This window comes from Carassius carassius, chromosome 40 (assembly GCF_963082965.1).
Source record: "Carassius carassius chromosome 40, fCarCar2.1, whole genome shotgun sequence".
Taxonomy (NCBI): Eukaryota; Metazoa; Chordata; class Actinopteri; order Cypriniformes; family Cyprinidae; genus Carassius; species Carassius carassius.
Genome location: NC_081794.1, coordinates 3,907,636 through 3,932,817, shown reverse-complemented (window position 1 = coordinate 3,932,817; position 25,182 = coordinate 3,907,636). Strand labels below are relative to the sequence as shown.

Below are 25,182 nucleotides of genomic sequence, written 5' to 3'. Positions count from 1 at the left end.
ATCTGCTTTAGGCTGGGTAGCTAACTAAATATCCTCATAACAAGTACTACTAATGGGATGGATTTTCAATATTAGCGATTATAGTATTACAAAATGATTATGTAGTAATGAGTGAATATTTTATTTCTAACACTTCATAGCTCTAGAGTGGGAATGTCCCGTGTAGAAATAACAATTGCAGTCACTGGAAAAAAGGGTGTTTTCTGTAATCTGACAATTAGATTGTTAATTACATTCTGTCGTCATATAAGGCGTGAGTCTTTCATCTTATAAAAAAAGAACAATCCAAAGCAGTTTTGCACGTACACTGTGTTACGTTGTGTGATACAATGGTTTAATAAAGTGACTACAGAAAGGCTTGCAGGAGGTGCGTAGGGACACGTTGGCTTGACTGCACTATTTTAGGCTGCATGGCAGTAACCTTAAGCTAGACTGGCATGTTTGGCAGTATAAATATCCAGGTTCACACCGGCACTCTGGCTCTGTTTACATTGAGCTTGTGACAGCCCTGTGTGAAGAGACAGAGCCTGCCAATTGGATATTGATTCAACCCAAGCTGTCCTCCGAAAAGTTTATGGACGCCTCTACTGTTGACTGACCGAAGTCATATGATTGGTTTGACAGTTGTTTTTGAGGTTTCTGCTAATGGACTTGGGATTTTCAACCTGGATGTTTTTCACGGAAATAACTGTTTTTCTTCTGTCAGCACTGAAAAACCATTTTGAACGGTGGTCTAGTACAACACAAAAAAAATCGTCACAAAACATAGGACTAATTTCGTTGTGTTGTAACTTGCTTCCTTTGTGTTGCGGCTTATTTCCATTGTTCCTTTGTGTTGTGCTAATTTCGTTGTGTTGCGGCTTGTTTCCGTTGTGTTATGCTAATTTTGTTGTGTTGTAGCTTGTTTCCTTTGCGTTGTGGCTTGTTTCCATGGTTACAGCTTGTTTCAGTTGTTATAGCTTGTTTCCTTTGTGTTGTGGCTTGTTTCTGTTGTGTTGCAGCTTGTTTCCATGGTTACTGCTTGTTTCCGTTGTTGTAGTTTGTTTCCTTTGCGTTGTGGCTTGTTTCCATGGTTACAGCTTGTTTCCGTTGTTATAGCTTGTTTCCTTTGTGTTGTGGCTTGTTTCTGTTGTGTTGCGGCTTGTTTCCATGGTTACTGCTTGTTTCCTTTGTGTTGTGGCTCGTTTCCGTTGTGTTGTACAACCCGAATTCCGGAAAAGTTGGGGCGTTTTTTAAATTTTAATAAAATCTAAAGAAATTTCAAATCACATGAGCCAATATTTTATTCACAATAGAACATAGATAACGTAGCAAATGTTTAAACTGAGAAATTTAATAAATTATGGTATTAAATATGGTATGGGGTATTAATAAAGGTATGGGGGTGCATAAGTGCATACGGTATGGGCAGCTTGCATGTTTTGGAAGGCTCTGTGAATGCTGAAAGGTATATAAAGGTTTTAGAGCAACATATGCTTCCCTCCAAACAACGTCTATTTCAGGGAAGGCCTTGTTTATTTCAGCAGGACAATGTAAAAAAACCACATACTGCAGCTATAACAACAGCATGGCTTCGTCGTAGAAGAGTCCGGGTGCTAACCTGGCCTGCCTGCAGTCCAGATCTTTCACCTATAGAGAACATTTGGCGCATCATTAAAGGAAAAATACGTCAAAGACGACCACAAACTCTTCAGCAGCTGGAAATCTATATAAGGCAAGAATGGGACCAAATTCCAACAGCAAAACTCCAGCAACTCATAGCCTCAATGCCCAGACATCTTCAAACTGTTTTGAAAAGAAAAGGAGATGATACACCATGGTAAACATGCCCAGTCCCAACTATTTTGAGACCTGTAGCAGAAATCAAAATTGAAATGAGCTCATTTTGTGCATAAAATTGTAAACTTTCTCAGTTTAAACATTTGCTATGTTATCTATGTTCTATTGTGAATAAAATATTGGCTCATGTGATTTGAAAGTCTTTTAGTTTTCATTTTATTCAAATGTAAAAAACGTCCCAACTTTTCCGGAATTCGGGTTGTAGGTTGTTTCCATGGTCACAGCTTGTTTCCTTTGTTATAGCTTGTTTCCTTTGCCGTTGTGGCTTGTTTCCATGGTTACAGCTTGTTTCCGTTGTTTTAGCTTATTTCCTTTGCTGTTGTGGCTTGTTTCCATGGCTACAGCTTGTTTCTGTTGTTGTAGCTGGTTTCCTTTGCGTTGTGGCTTGTTTCCATGGTTACAGCTTGTTTCCTTTGCCGTTGTGGCTTGTTTCCATGGCTACAGCTTGTTTTTCGTTGTTGTAGCTTGTTTCCTTTGTGTTGTGGCTTGTTTCCATGGTTACAGCTTGTTTCCGTTGTTGTAGCTTGTTTCCTTTGTGTTGTGGCTTGTTTCCATGGTTACAGCTTGTTTCCGTTGTGTTTTTGCTTTTTTCCATTGTGTTATAGCTTTTTTCCTTTGTGTTATGCTAATTTATTTATGTTGTGGCTTGTTTCCATGGTCACAGCTTGTTTCCTTTGTGTTGCGGCTTGTTTCCATTTTGTTGTTTATTTTGTTGTTTAGCTAATTTTGTTTTGTTGTGGCTTGCTTCCGTTGTATTGTGGTGGTTTCATTATGTTGTGGAAAATTTGTTGTGTTGTGCACTACTGTCCACCATAATTTTGGCACAAGGAATCAGAGCAAAACAATCAGCTTTTCAAACCACTAATCTACTAACTCATTCCTTTTATTTCCCCTTCTTTTTTTTTCTTATTACACCCTTCTCACTCTTTTCTATCTTACCTTTACCCTCTGTCCTCCTCTCCCCCTCAGTATCCTCATTCGGACTTGCTATGGACCAGCAGCACGATTTATTGAGCTCCTCGCCCAATAGCCACACAGCTCACTACAACTCTGGTGATACCATGGCAACCTCCCTTTCTGGAATGACCATCAACGATCATCACCATGGCAACCAATTCCATAAGGAGAATGGAATTGCGGTGGGGCTGGTGAGACCAGGGGACTGTCCAATGAAAGGTGAGCCCGCTTCTGTGGGAAAACAGGTTGATTGTGTCACATCCAGTCAAAATAAATACACACACATACCGATTAGTCAGAACTATTAAACAAGCTCTGCAGTGTGAACAGGGTGTGTGTGTGTGTGTATCATGACAGCATTCAACTGTAGTTGAAGGACAAGTTTAATTGTTTTTGAAGGACGTACTGGTATGGAATATGGTTTACACATTCAGCGGACCTTCTACCACAACTTAAAAGGATATTTCACCCAAAAATGAAAATTTTGTCATTAGCTCAAACTCATGTTGTTACAAACTTGTATGAGTTCTTTTATGTTGAACATAAATTAAGGTATTTTGTAGAGTGCTAGTAATCAAACAGTTTATGGTCCCCATTGACTTCCGTAGTATTTATATTATTATTATTAATTTTTTTTTAATTCTTCAAAATTCCTTAGATTATCTTCTTTCGTGTTTGGAACATAAGGGTGAGTAAATAATGACAAAAGTTTCATTTTGGGGTGAACTGTCTCTTAATAGATTTAGAATTTTAACTTTCAAACATGCATTTATTTATTTATTTCATCCTTTAAAAAAAATACTAACTTGATGAAATTGCATTGATAGCTTTGAGAATTAAGTAGGGCTGTGCGATTAATCGAAATACAATTGCGATTTGAGTGTGCACGATTTGTAAATCGCGTTATAGCACGATTTTCCGCAGCCCCAACCTCCCGCAGTACGTTATCTGAACCAATCAGGATGCAGCACACCTAAGTGGAGTGCGAGAACAGAGCAAACTGGGCATATGCCTAACTCCAGTTTCACACACTCTGTCTGTGATGCGTAGCCTTTTTTTTTTCGAGCCCATGTTAACGGATCAGAACGTTCACTTTGCACGCGGTAAAAGATGAGAACAGAAAAGGTTATAAATAGAAAGGTGCGAAAAGATTTAATATCTTGTGCATGAGCACAGAGAGAGTAGTGAGTGCACAGGACACAGGTTGAGTGAGAGGAGCCACGTTGTAAGGAAGCGTGTATCTGAGCCTTATACAGTCTATGATCTGAGCACGCGCATTTGGTTTTGTTAACAAAGCAAAGGAAATCTGCGTGCGAGCGGATAGATTCAGGCTCGTGCATTATTTTAATGTGCTTTTGCGTTACAATAATGTGCTCTCGTTGCTGCTTCTGAACCGTGTACATGTAACTTACTGTATACGCACTGCAGACGAGTACGTGTGAACCTTGGGCAATAAATATATTGGGCAAAACATATAACACCTGAGGAACCGCTACAGTAAGCTTTATGACCAATGCATGGTAAAAAAAAAACAAAAACTCCCTGAAACAGGGGTTTTATTTAATTTTTTTATTATAATTTTTTGCCATATGTCTAGATTTTGTTTGACATTACTTTACTTTATTTTGACTTAAGTCTGTTCTAGAGACATGTTACAAATTTTTGATAAAGCTCTCATTGGTTTTCTTTTGGAAATATGTTTCAAATTTATACTGAATGCATTTATGACTGTAAAGCATGCCTATGTGTGTCAAAATCGTGATTAAAATCGAAAACGCAAAATTTATCAAAAAATCGTGGTAGGTTTTTTTTTTGTCTATATCGCACAGCCCTAGAATTGGGCAGTAGTTTCTAGTTTGCATTCTCATACTCAACTTGGTATTTATGTTTTTTTTTATGTTTTAGTGAATGGAAAGGCCTGTTATTTTGTAATGCTGATGTGTTTGAATGTTTAAATGACATTTAACAGAGTTTCTATTATGTTAAAGTTTTTGTGGTTACTAAAATGCTAAATGCTATTATGGTTCGTTTAAGTTGTGAAAGGTTAAGTATGTGTCATATGAGCTCAAATATTTAATTTCTTTTGCAAAAGTCTAGCTATTAATTTGAATTAAAATACATAAGATTAGTTGGTTCCAGGGCCACCACTCAGTTATTATGCTTAAATTTGTTGGAACAACTTACAAAATTGTTGAAGCTGATTACATCATACATGTGTCATACATCAGAGAAAGATTTGCACATGTGCCTACTAAATAATGAAATTATATTAATGTCTTCATTAGCGCATGAATTCACAGTCATACGACATACAGGCAGATGTGTTATCCTTCTGAACATAAATTAGCATTACCGCTAATGTGTGTTTCCTCCCATCATGAGCAAATTAAACGTATCAAATGATCAAAGACATGTAGGGCGTATGATCTTTATACACATTTTAGTGATGATTGTGACCGCAGTGGCAGCAGCTCTTTGATACAGCCTTATGTTTTAATTCCTTTACATAAACCACAAGGCTATGCTTGACTGGGCCCTCAATCCAGGCTTTGCAGCTGCGTCGCGCTGTAATCCAGGCATGTGGGTCACCCTCCTCTCAGGACGTTCTCTGGTACTAATTCAACGCCATTACACACCCTGCTTTCTTCTGCATGTGTGTGCGGTTTTGTGTGGGTTTTTTTTTGCAGACCATTAGCCTTTTGAAAAGCTCACAGTTTTCAGTTGGGTTACAGAAATTGTAAGGCAACAGGGTACAAAGGAAGGCATGCACAATCAATGGACATTGAGCAAATTTGAAACCCCCTCATTCACTACTCCACCAAAAGTATAAACAGTTGTCTTGTTCAGTAACTCAATCACCACAATGAAAATGGACTCATCTGGCATTCTTTACTGTGATTTCTTCAGTCGTTCTAGCATAAAGTTTAATAAAAACTAGATTATAGTTTCTTAAAGCAATAGTTCACCCCAAAATAAAAAATTGCTATACTCACCTTCAGGCCATCCAAGATGTAGATGTGATTGTTTCTTCATCATTGTAAGGGACAAGATCACTGATGTACTGAGGGGCAAGGCCATGTAAAGCTTTATAAACAAAAAGCAAAATTTTAAAATAAACCCGGGACCTAGCCGGTAACCAGTGGAGAGAGGCAAACACAGGAGTTATGTGCTGACACTTTTAGTGCCAGTCAAAGGCCTGGCTGCTGTGTTTTGAACTATCTGCAGATGATTTACAGTTGATTTAGGCAAACCCAGGTATAAAGAGTTGCAATAATTAAATGTTGAGGTAATAAAAGCATGAATAACGGTTTCAAGATCTTTCTTAGAGAGCTTCATCTTGATTTTGGCAATATATCTTAGCTGAAAGAAACTACTTTTAACAATAGCACTAATCTGCTTATTGAAACTCAAATTAGAATAAAAATTTATATCAAGATTTGAGAACACTTCTGCTAAAAAATTATTCTTAATGTACATGTTTGTATATTATTATTATTGTATTTGTATTTATTATATATATATTTGTTTTTGGTCTGACTGTTACATGGGGTTGGCTGGGATGGGGTGGGTTCTTATCTGTTCTGTATAATTGTTTTTCAGTATCATTTGTTAAAATAAAAATAAACATTGAGAAAAAAATTATATCAAGATTTTTGACAGTCATGAATATTTAAGGATAAATAACCAAACTGATTAACTATGTCAGAGGTCCTATCTGGTGAGGCGAAGATAACAATTTCAGTTTTGTCATTGTTTAACTGTAGGAAGTTCATGTCTATCCAACATTTTATGTCAAACAGGCAGTCAAACAGGATAGACAAAGAACCATTATTATTTTAGAAATTATAGAGATGAGTGTCATCGGCATAAAAGTGGTAAGATAAACTGTGTCTCTGTATAATATGACCAAGTGGAAGCAAATATAATAAAAACAAGAGTACCCAGGACGGAGCCCTGGGGTACAATGTGATGTATTGGGGCATGGGATGAAAAACAATTCCATACTTTGACAGAAAACGTTCTACCTTTGAGATAAAAGGCAAACCACTCCAGCACAGAGCCTCGAAGCCCAGTTACATGTTCTAGTCTGTGTAAAAGAATATTGTGATCTACAGTGTCAAATGCTTCACTCAAATCAAGCAAAACTAAAATACAGCCAGAACCTACATCCAGAGTGAGTAAGATGTCATTTAAAACCTTCAACAAAGCTGATTCAGTAGTATGTAGCTCCCTGAAACCAGACTGAAATTAGTCAAAAATGCTAAAAGCACTCAGGTATGCAGATATCTGATGGGTCTATAGTTGTTCAAGTAATGCTAATCTAAGTGAGTTTCTTTTTTTAACAGTGGCTGTACTGTAGTATGTTGGAAATTAGTAGGTACCACCCCATTGACCAATTAACTATTTTCAATGGCGGTCACAACTGGATTCAGAGATGAAAACACCTCCTTAAAAATATAAGTAAGCAAAACATCAGAAGAACAAACAGAAGATTTCATACTAGAAACAATATCATGAAACTGTGAGGGCGACACAGGTTGAAAAAGTGAAAGAGCACTTTCACAGGTGGGCATTTCCAGGGATGAAAACCTCTGAGACTGAATATTTGAGCCCAAACAGCTGACATCACAAAAACATCACAATAATCCACAAGTAATCCACACCACTCTTTACATAATATTCTCCAGTGAAAAAAACATTGTCTGAATCACGAGAGAAATATGCATAAAAAAAGCCAAAATGGCTATAAACAAACATGTGGGTGAATTTTGATGTAAGAAGACAACAGAGGATGGACTTGGTCACTGGAGGAAGCATTATTATTGATTATGGGGATTTTTGCATTTGAAAATGCATTAATGCATGATTTGTTTTTTAATTGATGAACTGGAGGGTTGTGGATTAGGCTACTTGTGGATTATTGTGATTTTTTTATCAGCTGTTTGGGCTCTCATTTTCAGGAATAAACTGAGATGACCTGACTATATTTTTTTTTGGGGGGGGGGGGGGGGGGGTGAACTATTCATTTAATTTAATGATGTTGCAATATAGTCCTGGGAAAATCGGGCTTTTTTCGTTTGTTTTTTGTTTGGAGAACACAGCATTTTGTAAATGTAGTCACTTATTTAAAACCACAGCCAATCACTGATCTCCAAGCATGTGTATGGAAGAAAGGAACATAGTGGTGGTATTGACTTTTCAGTCTTTTGTGAAGTTGCCAGCTTACCACAGAGTCTTCCATTGTGTTGTATGTATTCACATGCCATAAATGGGACCATAACACTCTCTTTTTTTCCTCTGTGACCCCCTGCATTCTTTAGTGCGTGGTTTATATTTCCCTAGTTTACAGCCTTCACTAGTGCACACTTTCTCCCCTTTTGCTCTTCCTGTAATGCCACACACAAGGAGGAAACACTACTCAGAGTATGTGTCACCAAAAAATGACATGTACTGCATTGGCACAGCAGAGAGTGAGTATGTTAGAGATAGTAAAGCTAGTAGTGGCTCTAGAAGCACATTATTAAACATTAGCTGCTCTCACACAAGCAAAGGTTTAACGAATTTAACAGTATCTCTCAAAAGTTCAAGTTCATACATGATCTCGTAAGTGGTAATTTACAGGTGATTTTCCAGAAAGGGTAGTATTTCTTTTTTTATTCTATTCTTTAAAAAAACAACCTTGCTACGTGTACTATGCTATAACTATAAACGTGAAAAATATTTCTTGTTTTTAAACTTGTTGACATGTTTTGCTTGTTTTTATAGTTTAACAGTATTGCACATTAAAAAAAAACTAACTTGAATAATAGTCAATTGTCATCAGAGCATTTCATGGATGTTTTCACCAGTGTCATCCAATTATGCAGCAATCAAATGGTACTATACTCCGTTATTGTGATCTATATGATCCCTTTGTCTTCAGCTATCATCCTGGATTTTATTTATTTTTTTGTTGAAGTTAATTTAGTTTTGTGTAAAAAATGTTTTAACCTTTAGAAGTCAGCTTCAATAACGCATTTTCAACTTTCTTAACGCATACTCTTGTGAAAAAAATAAGAATGGTATGATTACACCAACAAAAATGCAGTAGACTCGAACAGTAACATTCAGTAAAACAGAACGCCCCTCGTGTGAGGAGGTGCATATGAATCAGTGTGTAATGCAGTCTACTTTTTGAAGTATCTCTTTTTGAAGTTTAAACCAGAGAAGCCCAAACCAGGGTCTACAGGCCAGTGCTGCTGACCCATGATGACCTTAAATTTCTATTTCATATCTTCATGTTTATACTGTACATTTTATGAAATAGTTGGATATAATACAGCTTTTACTTTTGGCCCACAGCACCCATAGTAAAAGTTTCCGCACCTCTGATTTATACTGTTTGAATGCCAATGTTTTTTTGTAAAGCTAAATTTCTTTTGGAGAAACAATGTTTCTTGTTAGTTTAACAAGCAGTTACTTTCCAGCACTGCGGGGTTGTTGCTTTTATGCCAGTACAGTCAAATGCCCTCTGTTTCTCCCCATATATTTTATTTGACAGTAAAATTAGCAGTGCGTTTTTAAATTTACAGGTGTCCTTACATAACTGAATAATATATATATTTTTTTTCCAACCAAGTTCAGAGACCCAGTTGCAGGGAAATACTGAGGTCTCATAGACCAGCTAAAACCTCACATTTTGTTACCTGTGTAAACTTGTTATTTTTGCCAATTAAGACGACTATTATGTCAAATTGAAAAAACTTTACAGATTTTAAACTTGTCTCTATGATTACTGATTGTCCTGAATAACTGATAACTCCACATTAGTTGTGACTTATGTGTTTTTTTTAACCACCATTCTCTCTCCCAGAGGAGTTTTCAGAAGAACAGGTGGATGCTGAGCACAGTAATGCTGAAGGCACCTCCTCTGCTGAGCAACAGCAATGTGGTATGCATTGCTGCACATATAATAAAGATGCTTTGAAATGCATTTCGTCTTCCCTTTCCCTTTCAAATGGCCTTTTTTATTGAGCACAAAGTTAACCAAGGTTTTTTTTTTTAAGTATTTATTTGTACTTATGTAATGGATTGCCTTTTACTAACTATGCTTTGATAAATATACAGAGTTTAAGACCAGGCTTGTTTGCAACATGCTTTTCACCTTTTGAATTGATTTTGTCGTAGTGCTCGTGTGAGTTTATCATCTAGTTCTTTCCTTTCAGCAGAGCACTTTGGAACCCAACTAAAGTCTCACTGCAGCTGAGCTGTGAAGCTAAACCTTTCATTTCTGGCTTGCTTTTTGACTTTAACAGCAGCTTCACTTTCACAAGTAAACCTGGGCTTTCTTTAGTAGCTTGGTGTGTGAACTGTTCAAATGACTGTTTTTTTAGAGAGCCCCCGGGATTCAAAACAGGAAGAGAAAGAGGATCAGTGCCAGCCTGTAGTGGAAATGACGAGTGGTATGGATCTTCTGCTCCATCGACTGCTGCCTCTTTTGACCGACATGCTTTGCTTGACTGCCCTTCTGTGCTTTAATTTATGCGGATGCCTTTGTGCCTTACATCCTAATGCTTCTCATTTTTTACAGCGTTTTTTTTTCTGATTTGTTGCATATTTAATTCCTGCAGGATGCATTTGCTTCTGTTTGAAGTAGGCCTACTGGTAACAAGAATGCCATCTTGGAAGCAGTTGTTTTAAATTGCCATTTCTTGCTTCAAAATCCTTTTTATGTTATGCTTACAACAGGGTGATTTGTAAAGTGTAAGGTAATATGCATGTCTGCAAGCACACAGTTTGATTTTGACATCACTGCTGAGGCATGCTGACAGGTTTCTGGCTTTTAAATCAAAATATACTCGGGTGAGACTCCAGCACCATTCTCAGATTAGTTCCTATGCGATTAGTCACAAAGACCTCAGAGAGCTCAGCTGCCTTAGCCAGGGTAGGTGTGATGTTATGCCATGTCTGGAATTAATGCTTTGTGCCAAAAAGCATCTCAGCCTCTCACAGGTCACAATGCTTTAATTGCAAGTATTTGTTGCTTTTGAAATGGAGTCTAGTATATTGATGGTGTGATTTCATGCTAGGTTATAGTGTTTATAGTCCATCTTTGTGGCTGAAATAATATGCTATGTTATTCTCTAATGTTGTCCTTTATGTTTTTCTCTCTGTTTGCTATATATCCTGATAATTAATAAGCTGGAGGAACAGCACCTGCAGGTAAAGTTCAATTTTTTTCTCTTTCACAACAACCATATTAGTGTCATGCTTTGTAGAATAGCCAATATGCTATGATCTCGTCGTTTTTTTTTTTGGTTGTTTTTTATTAATGTTTGTCTGGTAGTACTCCAGCTCACTGATCTGGATCTTGGTTATTTAGTTTTGTGAATTCACCAAGATACCTTATGTCAATTTTATTTTAATAATCAGGAGCAGCTAGGTGCTTTTAAAGACCAGACTGCAATCATTTTTCTCTTAAATGTGTAGAATTAAATAGTATAGAAGCATTCATTGGTTGTGAAAACGCAGTGCCAACACTGTTGCTGTGTTTATTTAGTAAACTGTTAAGTTCAACCAGTGGTGGAAGTTTGGGGGGGGGGGACTGTTTCTGTTTTAACCTGCCAATGACAGAAGGGAGGCGTGTTTGTTTGTTAATTGCTATAGTTGTGGAAAAGAAGTGCACTTGAAATCTTTGAAGTATATTTTTAAAAACCTCTATTTATATAATAAGAATAAAAAAAGCACATTTTCATGACATTGTTTCTTAAGACTACTTACTAAAAGTAAGTTAACTAAATTTTTTGGCATGCTTAAAAGAGATAACACTTATTTTGATATCTTGACTATACAATATTACATTAATTACAATAAAAAGTTGCACTTTTTTTATGTTGCAGTTTACATGACATATGCATATATTGTTGTTATCATGAATGCTTATCAGTAACCATATTTCAAAGACAGTAGAATTATGAAATAATACTTAATTTAGTTGGTCAAGAAGAACTTGCATTTAATATGTAAGGAATAATTGAAGACGGGCTTCCGCTTCGCGACCGCATCACCACCTCGGGTGTGCATTATTTTTCTAATAATTCAACGGTCCGGAGTCGATTATTCCGCTTATACTACGGTTACCACACATCGATCCGATGATTTATTTAAAGGGTTTCATCCGGTTTTTGTACTTAAATCGCTATTGTGAGTAGGATTATTTCTTCCACATTTCATCAAAGGCCTCTTTTGCTAGTACCAAACATAATTTTAAACCTGGTAATGGAGGCATTAGCTATTGATAGCATTCTAATGCAATTATTAATTGAGTTATTAGAAAGAGAGCGAGAGCGACAGATACACACAGAGAGAGAGAGAGAGCGAGTATTAGCAGAATAAATGACTCCGTTCCATTGAATTATTAGAAAAATAATGCACACCCTTCGTGGCTGCATCACCACCTCGAGTGTGCATTTTTTTCCCTTATAATTCAATGGCCCGTCATCAATTATTCCATACTTAAACTATAATACATTTTTATTTAATTGTAAATAACATAAAATAAACATTACAACTATATTATTTTAACGGATGTCATTTCCACAATAAATACTAAATAAAGTATGCTAAAGTGTACTTCTTTTTCTCTGGATTTATGACACAAAAACAACATGCTTCCAAGTCCATCCCCTTCATGTTTAAAAAAAAAACACTTTTTGCAAGCAATCTTGCTCTTCAATTGTACCTATCAGCTCATATTCCTGTGTTTAGTGTGAAGTCCGGGTTTCATCACAGCTGTTTGTTTTGTATGTTAACAAAGGCCAGCAAACCAGTTTGTTATGCCCGTTGTCTTTCCTCTACGGTTGTCACCACAAGTGTTTTTGTTCCCTCCTCATCAAGTGACAGCTTCCTTTAGAAGAGTGATATAGATGTTGTCTTTGGTTTCTGTAAATCTTCTGACCAATCTCTGTCCATGGTGAATAGGACGTGCATTAGTGAAAGGCAAAAGCGGCTTTGTTTTCAGCTTTAGCAGCAGGGTTTTCATCAGATGGTTATGATCAACACTCGGACTGGAACCGTGTAGACCCCCAGAGAATACTAGAGCAGGACGAAGACCTCCTCAGAAGTAGCTGGTCTGGACAACCGGTCCATTCCCTTCATCGGCGGACAGCCGTCAGTCCAGACCGCACCAGGAGCCTGTCTCTAGAGAACGAGCCACCTGTGGCTTTCCTGGTTCGCAGCACCGCCCTGGAAGACCTGACATCCGTCAGGGAGAGGACTGTAGAAGCCACGGCTCCTTACAGTGAGACCCTCCAGGAAGAGGAAGAACTGTCTTTTTACGGCAACGAGAGCAATGTTGAAGAAGAAACGCTTCCTGCATGGGCCTGCAGGGCTCAGGCGACACTTGATGAATATGCAGCTTCTGAAACGAAAGAACATATTGTTTCCAAAACTCTACCTCATGAACACATGGAAGCAACGGGAGAAGTGCAGGAGAAAGCTGATGCTATGTTATCAGAAGTTGATCGCAGCATTATCGTTACCGCCGAAGATGAAGGAAAGACAGAAGCCACTCCTCCCTCTGCAAGCACAGTTGGCTGTCCAAAAGGTGTCAACGTCTCCACGGCAAGAAAATCCTTGGTGCCGGTGGCTCAGTTCAAAGGTCTGTCCAGATAAACTGCAGTGTCTCTTTCTTGGTTTGCCTCCACCTATTCTTTACAGAGCTGCTTAGCTATGCACCACTTCCTGTCTATGAAAAACTTCCTCCAAAATGAACAGCGTGCTGAGGAGAACGATCTGTTGTCCTGCAATTGTTTGCTACACGTCGTCCTTTTTTGGTCACTCTGTCTCAATCTGTCATTCTTTTGTTCCCTCCGGTGGTCTTGCAGCCTGTTTTGTGCCGATTGATGAAATCCATGTTTGCTGGCCATGTTTCAATTAATTCAGTTTGGCATGTCTGTGTGCATGAACGTGTTACTTGCATGTGTTCATAACACCATGTGTTGCAGCGCTGCTTTAACAGATCCCCTCACTTTCTTTTACAGCTTATGTTTCTCAATTGTTTTTTAGAGGAGACATATTATGCCTCTTTTAACAATAAGTCTATGGTGTCCCCAGGATGTGTCTGTGAAGTCCAGCTAAAAATACCCCCCAGATCATTTATTATATTATTTTGAGTGGAAGCAGAAACGCACTGTTTTTGTGCCTGTTTCTTTAAATGCAAATGAGCTGCTGCACCCCGCCCCCTTTTCCAGAATAGAGCTGCACCATTACAGCTCATACCTGCTAAAAACATCTGTTTTGGTGATGATTATCATGTTCATTGCGGTGAAAATCATGCGTTTTAAACCATATTAGTTTAAACTTCTTGTATACGGTTTTCTGAGTGCACACATACAGAAAGCTGCTGTCACAGCATGTGAGTACTAAACTAAGTTCTCATTAACACACAAGTTTACGTTAAAAACACACGAGTTACAAAAACAGTTGGTTATGTCTGTGAAGTTAAAACAGCTGGGAAATAAATCAAGTTTATTTTAGATCTGTGTGGAAGCAGTGTAATATACAGTAAATAAATCAATAAATCCATTGCTCTGTTGTCTCTCTGTAATCTGAGGCTGGGACTCTAAATAGTGTTCTGTGCTCGTCTGTGCAGCCAACGACAGAACAGTTAGCATGTTTTGCTCAAACTTTCGCCATGGCATTAGAATTGTACATCGTTGTCGCTTGCGAAATAAAAATGACGGCGCCGTGGGTGGAAATTTACAGATTGCAGTGTCACAAGGGGAGTGAAATCAGACGCGCTCATTTTTTCAGACGCTTGCAGAAAAAGGCTATATGCATTACCGTAAACATTTTAAGTAGGCTTTCTAATTCTGAAGTAACATTATTTATATCCTTCATGGAAAAGGAAAGGGAAAATCCAAGATGGCAGGCCAGGTTAGAGAATAAACGAAAAACATTTGATTCAGTAACAAACTATTTTATCCAGTATGTGCTTTGTATTTGTGTCGCCTTATTAGCAATGTTAACATCACACCACATTGAAATCGATTGTGAGTTGAGTCTTTAATGTTACAGATTAGTCCCTTGTGAGGTTTAGTAGTGATCTAGTAATGGTTAGGCAGCTCACTAGCTTTAGCAACACATTTGTTCACATGCTATTTCTGATGTATTGATTGTATTCATATTGGTGCATTTTTTGGTCCTTCACAGCTCAGTCCAAGACGAATGGTGATACTGAGAAGAGGGTGAGTGCTAATAGCGTTTTGGCATATTCTTTCTGTTCTCTTCCATTTTCATTATAGTTTTTTCTGCCTTTTATTTTGCTTTCTGTCGCTATCTGTACTAAATGGAGTTTTCATCTACTGTTTTGCTCTTTATATAAAGACCCCTAAAAACAGTAAAGTCAGACCTTCATTCCATAAAACACCTTCCTCCATCCCCAAAAAGACCTCCTCTAGTAGATCTCCCTTAGTGTCTTCCTCCAGTTCTTGGCCCAAAGAAACCAGGACAAGAGTGAGTACAGCTGCTGGTGTCGGACCCTGTGACCTGTTGCTTCTGTGAAGAGTGCTTTAAAGGGATACTCCACCCCAAAATGAAAATTTGGTCATTACTCAATTACCCCCATGTCATTCCAAACCTGTAAAAGCTTTGTTCATCTTCGGAAAAAAGTAACGACCTAATTCAACAATCCCTTTGAAGGAAAACAGCGCATCCTTGTGGCGCGGCTGACAAAGAAGAGCTTAGGCAGTTTGAGTGATATGGAGTGACACAGAGGAGACTGCGAAAAATGAAAAGAAACTTTATTTTTGTTTGCAAACAAAAAGTATTCTCGTCGCGTCATAACGCTACGGTTGAACTACTGATGGCAGATGAACTATTCTGACGATGCTTTTCATACTTTTCTGGACCTTGACAGTGTAACTTACTTGGCAGTCTATGGGACAGTCACAAGCCTCCCGGTTTTCATCCAAAATATCTTCAATTGTATTCTGAAAATGAACAAAGCTTTTATGGGTTTGGAACGACATGGGAGTAAGTGATTAATGACAAAATTTAAATTTTGGGGTGGAGTATTCCTTTAACTTTGCATCTGTTTTGCTGGCAGCCTGTCCACTGTCTGTTGTGATGAATGGCAACTTTTGCTCTCTTCCAACTAACTGACCAACATCTTATTCACACATCTTTGATGTTAACTTTGATTTAGGATACAGCATCAACACTGACGGCTGAAAATAGTCAGCATGAATAGAATGGTTGTACTGCATAACTTCAGCTGCAGCTCTGTTACGTGCTTCCGGTGGATGGGTTCATAATTATTGATTGTGCTTTTAGAAAACTGTATGTTTGAGCAGACAAACATGCTATTAGGCCAATAATTAATTTTCCTAATTTGTTTTATGAATGCTTCTTAAAATATGAGTGCTTTTGTCGAGTAATGTTCAACAGTGGGTGTACATGTCTTGCTAGAGAATTGCCATTTTAATATGCTAACAGTGTCATTCAGTGATACATTTTTTTTAATAAAAATGGCAAACTTCTTTGTCTTAAGGCAAGTATAGCATTTGGCTCCTTAAATAATATTTTACAGCTTTTGCATAATTAGAGAAAATTAAATCTTTATTGGTAATATATTGTCAAAAGTGATAATTATCTCTTGTCTTCTTTAACTTATTTCAAGCTCTTTTTTAGTTTTCTTCTTGGTAAACTCATTTTACACTAACTAAAGATTTTTGGTTAATACAGATGTGATAATGTGTGAAAATTGGATACTCAACTAGTTTTACACAATAAATATTGAAATTTTGAATATTTAATTCATTAATTAACTAAATATTATTAGTGTTTTTATTATTTTCAAAGAACTTAGTCAAGGGTATAAAAATAAAATCTAGTTCTAAAAGAGATTTAATTGTACACCAATGTGACAAAAAAAAATACATTAGCAGGTTTGTTATCTATAATTGAATATAATATCTAATTATTAGTGTATTTCTGTTGCTTTTCCTCTATATTATATCTGTGTGTCTCCAGGCTCCTAGTAGCAGTAGACCTCATGCTGCCGGAACAAAGATTCCTGCCATGACTGCGGTTGCCAAAAATGGAAAAGGTAATTGAGTTTCTTTCACAAAGGAGTTTCTAGGAATCAATCTTGTATATATTTTTGATGAATGGAAGATTTGATTATGAGATTATTGCCATGTACATAACGCGATACTGTTTCCCAGACTCTCCTAAGACCCCGGAGACCAGTGGGCACAGCAGCCCCGGCACTCCCAAATCCCCTGCCAGCAAGGCTGCGGGTGGAAAGCCTCCAAGCACAGGAAATGAAATCAAGAAGGTCGCAGTGATTCGCTCTACCCCTAAATCTCCAAAGAACCGCTCGCCCACATCACTGTCGGCCGCTGCCCCCCTCCCTGATCTGAAGAACGTACGATCCAAAATCGGCTCCACTGACAACTTGAAGCACCAGCCTGGAGGCGGCAGGGTAATTCATCTTGAGTTGATTCACTTGAATGTTCTCTTTGCAGCATTGCATGTTTGAGATCCAGTTAAAATCACATTTTTATGTTGAAGTATGTGAAACATTTTTGCACTTTAAAAATATCTAAAATGTATATATATATAAATGGCAACAACTTAAGTTTTTAAGTTTAATTGGATTGGCTGTGCAATTAATTTCAGCTGAAATTAATTAGCTAAAATGAGCTTTCAAGTCAACTCTCCCAATGTTCTTCCTTTCACAGGTACAAATTCTTGATCAGAAGGTGGATTTCAGTAATGTTCAGTCCAAGTGTGGCTCCAAAGCCAACCTCAAGTATATGCCAGGAGGTGGAAATGTGAGTATTATCACCAAAATGTATTTGACATCTCAACATTGTTAGTAAACTATCACTGCTTGCCAAATGTTAGCAAAGAATTATACTGTACAGTGAGAACTGACTAATTATCTCAAGGTATTGTAATGGTTACATGTCCCAAGTATGGTAACTATCCAGTTGTGCATACAATTTAAAATATATGCCATTCCAAGTCTATTTTGGGAAAGCACTTTATAATATGCTTCATGAGAATCAGGGAACCATTTTGGTATTTTTGTTCATTGAAAACTTCCGAACGTTTGCTTTAAACGGGTACACATTTTTGATGAGAAGTTGGATGTTAGTAATGTCCCTTTTAAGTGTGGCTCCAAAGACAATATCAAACACACACCCGGAGGTGGCAATGTAAGTTACATTGGGGTAAAAGATTATCCAGACCCGGTTCACTCCTAAATGTACTATTATACTTTCATTCCTTACTACTGATAGATGAAAATCAAGACTAATCAAACTCCCAGCCATCCCTTAATGACTTGAGATGTTCCTCATGAAGTTAAAATTACTGTATGACTTCCGAAGTGTTAAAAGTAAAAGTACTTTTTAGGTTTTATCAGAAGGTTTCTGGTTTGGCTTCACCCAAAAAAGTAACTCTTCTTTTCCTTGATTTCTACACTCTTTCAGGTAAAAATTCTCGATCAGAAGGTGGACTTCAGTAATGTCCAGTCAAAGTGTGGCTCCAAAGACAATTTGAAACATGTACCGGGAGGTGGCAGTGTGAGTAACTATAGGATGAACTCAACACCCTCTGTCTTGGTTCTTCCTGAAGTTATGACCATTTGTGGAAACCTTGGGATTAGCAATTTGGAAGCCCTGTTCCATCTACCCTGTCAAAGTCACAAACACCTGCACTTTCATGGTCTAAAAAGCCTTTCCTAAGCCTTTCCTCTCTGGTCCCGAGCTAAAAATACAGATAACTCCTTCTCTTCCCCAAACTGTTCACTCTTTCAGGTTCAAATTCTCGATCAGAAGTTGGACTTAAGTAGCGTGCAGTCTAGATGTGGTTCCAAAGATAATATCAAACATTTACCTGGAGGTGGAAATGTGAGTAAACAGGGGCCCGTTTGTTGGTGTTTAACCAAAAATCATACTAAAGAGACGTTAATAGTGAGGACGCACCGATATTCCAATTGTGGCTTATACTAATTAGCCAATTTGGCCACTAACCGATCTATCGCTTTTGTCTAAATGCATAACATATAAAATCAGTGCTTTTAAATTCTAAAAGTGAAATTTGGCATCACATCATCATAATGTACAATATTAAAGATGGATATTCGTATTGAGATTACATGTTATTTATTAAAACATTAGTGTTTTTAAAGATTACATTTATATAAATCACTTATTCTAAATGTGTTTTATATTAATGCAGGGTAAGTACTGAATGGTTTCTTAGCCTGGACTTTATGATCACTCACCCTCTAAATCTCGTAAATTCTGTGTTTTCTGGTGGTTTATTAAATTGTTTCACCTCACCGCAAAACCTCCTAAAACAGTATCAATTCATTGTGAATATTTATGTTTAAGCATTTACTCAGAAGAACAAAGATGGTTCTGTGGCATTGACATTCAAAGCAGTACACTGCACATAAAACAGAAAGCTCACATACTTCAATTTCCTATATAAGACTGATTTTGACTTTGAGGAAAGCCTATCTCCTTAAAAAAACAGATGACCAGACCACCACTAAAATCCAAACCCTTAATGCCAACCAACCTGTCATTAAGGAGAGTCAGAACACTGATTAAAAGTGCAAGCGGCTGATCCGTAGAGATCCTTACGCACTCAAGATGAGTTGCACTCATCTTCTGTTGAAGGACATCAGCTCTTTAGCACAGAGGGGTCTTGTTGTACTGCTTTATGCTGAGCAGTTGGCTAGAGCTGAGAGCTGACTTCACCCTAAAGACACAGGCCTTTTTATACAGAAAAAAAACCCAACAGCTGTGGCTATGAGGTCATCGCTTCTATTTTTGGGAGCAAGGATGGTACACAATTGTACTGTTCTCATGCTGTCTCCTCAATCTATGGTCTAAAGTGAAGAACAAATTAGTTTAGTAGACCGATGACCATCTAAAATAATGAAGGGGTTGTGGTTCATCATCATTTGAGGTGAGATTACATCTCTATAAAAACAAATTGGTTTTACAACCAAACCACCAAGAGGGTGTTTCATGTTCAGGGGACTCCAAAGGCTACTGACCAGTTGTACTTTTGCAACTGTCTGGCATTTTCTATAGTTTCTTCGGTCACACTTTACTTTGGGGGCCAATTCTCATGCTAACTAACTGTGACTTGCGCCGAAGTGTAACTACACTTAGGTAGTTAAATTTAGATTTGGGGTAGGATTAAGGATTCTAATATATGCTCATGCAGAATAAGGCATTAATATGTGCTTTATATCAGTACTAATAAGTAGCCAATATGCTAGTAATATGTATGCTAATAAACAACTATTTAATACAGAGAATTTATCCCTAAACTAAAGTGTACAGTTTTTTTATTTTAACAAATGTTATTAAACAGAATCTTATATAATTACCTGGAAGAATAGTAAAAACCCTTGTTTTTTTTTTTTCTGAAAAGGTCCAAATCCTCCACAAAAAGATTGATCTGAGCAATGTGCAGGCAAAGTGTGGATCGAAAGACAACATCCGCCACAAACCAGGTAAATCACGCAGATACCAAACGCAACCACAGCTCAAACCTTGGACTTGATTTACTTAGTGTTTTAGAGCATGCAAATTATTATGCATTCAGTTGAGTTAAATCACGAGGAATTTCTCCTGCCTTTTCAAGGTGGAGGAAACATTGAGATCAGGTCTGAGAAGCTTGAATTCAAGGCTCAGTCAAAGGTCGGATCTATGGACAACATTAAACACACACCTGGAGGAGGCAGCAGGAGGGTAAGACGACATGTCCTCCACTGATGGGACATGATACTCCAATTATTCACTCTCCACCCTAAAGTCAAATACGAACATTCATAAATCTTTATCATTTTACAACCAGATGTCTGTGTAAATCTGTCTCAGCTGATCTCTGGGTTTGAATCATTTAGTTCTTGGAAGATCAGGTTTAAATAAATCCCCTGAACTAATTGAACTTCTTTGAACGTCCTTTGTTTGGATTCCGTGAGCTTCTGAGTGAATGTGTATGACTACATATTAAACTGGGATTTAAAAAATATAAGCATTTCATGTTTCATTGTTAAATTTTTATATTTATTTATTTAGTTTTGTTTTACCATCATTTTCCTTTTTGTTGAACCCATATCATTTTGTGTTTCCTTCTGTTTTGGTTGACCATGGTGTTCATTTCACCACCCATTATGCCACTCTGGGGTACGTTTCTAGAGAGAGAAGGGGAAAGGGGCAGATACGCCCCGAGATGAGGGCTTCGTCACCCCAGACCCCTCTGATACCCCCACCCTCTCATCTGCCAGTATGTCCCCAGAGCCCGTCCTCCTCAGCAACCCCCAGATAAAGATTGAGGACTCCCGTAAGTATTCAAAGAGGGGGAGATATCCACATCAAACCATCTAGCACTTTACTGTCATATATTTGGGGACCCTACAGGTGAATAGCTGATTTGTATTACAATTGTTCTGTTTTGAAGAATAAAATGTTAAATATATATTAATTAAATGATATAACAACAAACCATTTTGTTAAAGGATAGATAGATAGATAGATAGATAGATAGATAGATAGATAGATAGATAGATAGATAGATAGATAGATAGATAGATAGATAGATAGTTGTATGTGTAATAAAATAAGCATTCAAAAGCAAAATAGGCCAAATTCTCAAAACTGAACAGTGTATGAAACAAAATGGTTATGGCTGGAGTGTCTTTCCTTTAAAAAAACAATTTTAAATTAAATGAATGGCAACAACAATAATCATAATCATCATTAGATAAGTCCATTTGCAAATAAGAAATAACTTAATAAATAGTGTAAAATGGCAGATGAACAAAGACAAAATGTTTCATATGAATGAATTAAAAATAAATTGTATGTTGCTTGTAATTGTAAGCTTGCACAAAGTATCTTGTGAAATGCATCTTGGGTGCCATCTTCTGGCCCAGTGATGTGAAATCATCATTACAAAATAACAACTGACAAAAATAATCACCTTGTTAAAAGAAATAGCAAGAACTTTTTTTTCATCTGCTCCCTTGTCCCTTTTTTCATTTTTTATTAATTTCTCCATTTAAGTATATTTTTATTCAGCATTTTGACTCTTAAATCAAGGCTCTTAAATCCGATATACTCATCAAGAATTATTCAGTAATTATTCAAATACTCCCAGTAATAGCACCATTACATTAGATATTCAGTCCAGAATTAGGTTTGATCTGCATTCAAGAATCCCAGGCCTGATGTGAACCAACATAAACCAGCGCTGGATACTCTCAATTTCACCTCAGAGGTTTCATTTGCGGTCACTAGTTTATATACATTTCCTTTTCCCAGATTGAGTCGCACAAACTGATGTTCCGTGAGCAGGCCAAAGCGCGAACTGACCATGGCGCAGAAATCGTGTCTCTAGAGGAGTCGCCACATGGCCTGAGCACTGTCTCCTCTTCTGGCAGCATCAACATGGCAGACCCCCCGCAGCTTTCCACCCTCGCTGACCAGGTGTCTGCATCGCTGGCCAAGCAGGGCTTGTGATTGGACCACACCACCACCAAACCACGCCCCCCAACCCCAGCCCTTCCCATTCTCTTCTACATACCTGACGGTATTCTAACCTCTCTCTGAAAGTCATTTTGTGGCCCAGAAAACAACGCCAAGTAACTTTTGGCAGTCACTGTTCGATTTTGTAATACTTAAGATTTGTTATAGGCCAATGAAGCTTTTGAACTTTTTGAATTTGCCTCGTCCTCCACGCCCACGGTGGACATTTTTAACAACTGGAAATGTCCTCTGACTGCCCTCCGTTTACTTGATTTAATTGCACAAAATTACGTTTGTGTATTTGTATGGTTTTTGTTGACCATTATATATTTCCTTATGCATGATGCCGTTTTTTGGTAGCTACTGGATTTAGGACAGTTCATACAGAACCCGTTTTTATTTTCAGAGAGGATTGTTCTCATTTTTAAATCAGGCTAAAATTAGATTGAGATTATGAATATTTAAGTCGCTTAGTAGGGCTTAAAATGAAAATTAGAGCATTGTATCTTGACTTTGAGAAAGAAAGAAACTTAAAGCCCCACAGTTTGTGTTTGAAAGGATTTGCAAGGCTTATGTGAAGAAAAACAGGTGCATAACAACGCTGTTTAAAAAGTCTACATCTCTTTCTAAAATGGCCATGAAATTCAGAGTGCTTCATAAGGAAACGTCTCTTACAGTATTATTCTGTGGATGAATATGGGATGTTTATAAAATGAAAACACTTTTTTTGTGTGCCTACTGGCAGTCTTAATTGAAAATGCCTCCCTTTTGTTTGTTTGCTTGTTTTCTAGCTTGGCAACTAACAGAACATTTACCTTCCATTTATATTTTTTAACAAACATAAAATTGTAGCTATGTGTTTCAACCAAGTTGGACATGTCTGCTGTTTAGGACAGTTTGATTAGTAACATTTTACAATGAGGTTCATGTTGTTGGAATTAGACTCATGAAATAATAATCAACTATACTTTTAAAGCATTTATTAATCATGATAAATGTTCATTTCTACATATACTAATGCATTTTAACATTTATTTACTAACAACGAACAATAGGAAATAAGTTGACCTGGAATAAAAATTGCTGTAAAAAACGTTTCTTTTAGTTTGATTCAAAATGCATTGACTGACGTCATTGTAAAGTGTTATTGTTTTATTAATAACAGGTTGCATGTGAGAAATCTGAACGCTATTTAAAGTATCTTATGGAAAAACAACCTATGCACCTGTAAACTTCCTCCATAATACTGCCAACAGTTTCTCATTTCTCTGATGAGATGAATTGCCAAGCTGTTGTGTATTATACATTTTCTGGTGACATAAACTATAACAAGTATTGTATTCTTCACAGAAAGCGTCACTCGAGCACAAGCATGCCGTTCAACTTCGATCCGTCACGTGACCACATCATCCGCTTCCACTTTATAGCTGTAAAATGTTACGTCAAGGTCTTCTGTTTTACTGAACGATGATGTAATGACCTCAGCCAGTCATATGGCTTAAATTCTCTCCCCTGCACTATCACAGAATGTTTAATGAGCTTTGAACCACTCCACATGATCTTTGCTCCTTGCATGCATTTCATGTAAGCAGCCTGAGATATTGCGTTGCCTCTTATACTTGCGTATATCCCATAATCGCTGATGTGCTTATTAGGAATCTATGTAGACAGTAGTGGAAAAGAGCACTACTCAGACGGCGATCCCTGTTTTATTTGTGTTGGAGATGGAGCCGTGTAACTACCATTAGATATTTAATGTATGTTTATCGTATGTTTATGACTGTATGTTTGTATAAGGACTTGAAGAGACTTAAAAAAAAAATAAGCAGAGGAGTTCAGAAGCCATGCTTGCGACATTTTAATCTGCATGCTGAGTTTTAACATGAATTGGCAACAAGTTTCTGAACGTTTTCTGACTAGGGTGTTTTTGGGAAGGTCGAGAGAGTTTGGATATGGGATAAGCTGTTTGTTACGGTTTTGATGTTGTGATGAGAGGGGAAGTGAGTGTTCAGCGGACAGGAAGGGGAAAAGAAAGTCAGTCGGTCCTTTGGTTTAAATGTCTCACTCTACAACCTTCGACATGGTTCTGGGTGCAGTTTTGCCATCCTGTTGACATTGACTCCATACACCATTTTTGCAGTTGTAAATTTTAGCTTGGGAACTTTGGTTGTCAATATTGTTCGTGTGTTTTAATAATAACTGTTTTACAATGATTCTTGTTGATGTACATGTGAATTTGGAAATAAAGGATATTAATCAAATGTCTTGATTCTTTTGTTTTTATGACTTAACTAGCTTAAAATGAAAGGTCACCAAAAAAATTTAAATGCTGTCATTGACTCACCCTCAATTTCCAAACCTGTAGGAATTTCTTTCTTCTGCTGAATATAAATATTTTTAAGACGGTTGGTAACCAAACAGTTGCTGGAAGCCATTTATAGACCTTTACTGGATGGGGAAAAAACAATGGCTACCAAACTATTTGGTTACCTACGTTCTTTAAAATGTCTTTTGTGCTCAGCTAAAGAAAAAACTACGGATCTGGAACAACTTGAGGGTGAATAAATTATCACAGAATTTTTGGCTGAACTATCCCTTTAAACCAGAATTCAGAGCGCTTAGAAGGATAATTTAGCATGAAAAATTTCTTGTTCAAGTGAACATGAAATCAAAACTGACCCAGTTCACTTTCTTAATACATATTTTTGGTCTCACTGTTCATCATTCCAAAAAAGTAGGCTAAAAAATAGACCCCCCTTGCTCCCCGATGCAGCTGCCTGTTTGTGTCCTGGCCTAAAATAATGTCCATGTAGAATCTGAGACAAAAATATTAACTCCTGTG

At 37.4% G+C, this 25,182-nt stretch overlaps 1 protein-coding gene across 4 annotated transcripts in view; it reads left to right on the top strand.

Annotated features, from left to right (window-relative positions):
* LOC132121970 (microtubule-associated protein tau-like) overlaps positions 1-24,601 on the top strand; it is a 35,605-nt gene extending 11,004 nt beyond the window's left edge. Inside the window, exons 2-15 of one of the 4 annotated variants that reach the window (XM_059531739.1) lie at positions 2,809-3,015; positions 9,650-9,727; positions 10,170-10,238; positions 10,978-10,998; positions 14,989-15,023; positions 15,163-15,291; positions 16,810-16,885; positions 17,004-17,263; positions 17,523-17,615; positions 18,606-18,698; positions 20,242-20,323; positions 20,455-20,561; positions 21,012-21,156; positions 22,137-22,277. In XM_059531739.1, the coding sequence (XP_059387722.1) occupies positions 2,829-3,015; positions 9,650-9,727; positions 10,170-10,238; positions 10,978-10,998; positions 14,989-15,023; positions 15,163-15,291; positions 16,810-16,885; positions 17,004-17,263; positions 17,523-17,615; positions 18,606-18,698; positions 20,242-20,323; positions 20,455-20,561; positions 21,012-21,156; positions 22,137-22,141 (1,380 nt within the window). In that variant the 5' untranslated portion in view covers positions 2,809-2,828 and the 3' untranslated portion in view covers positions 22,142-22,277. Of the gene's footprint in view, positions 1-2,808; positions 3,016-9,649; positions 9,728-10,169; positions 10,239-10,977; positions 10,999-14,988; positions 15,024-15,162; positions 15,292-16,809; positions 16,886-17,003; positions 17,264-17,522; positions 17,616-18,605; positions 18,699-20,241; positions 20,324-20,454; positions 20,562-21,011; positions 21,157-22,136 lie in introns of all 4 variants that reach the window. The other 3 variants (XM_059531740.1, XM_059531741.1, XM_059531742.1) reach the window with 3 other exon arrangements.
* Positions 24,602-25,182: the final 581 nt, after the last annotated feature.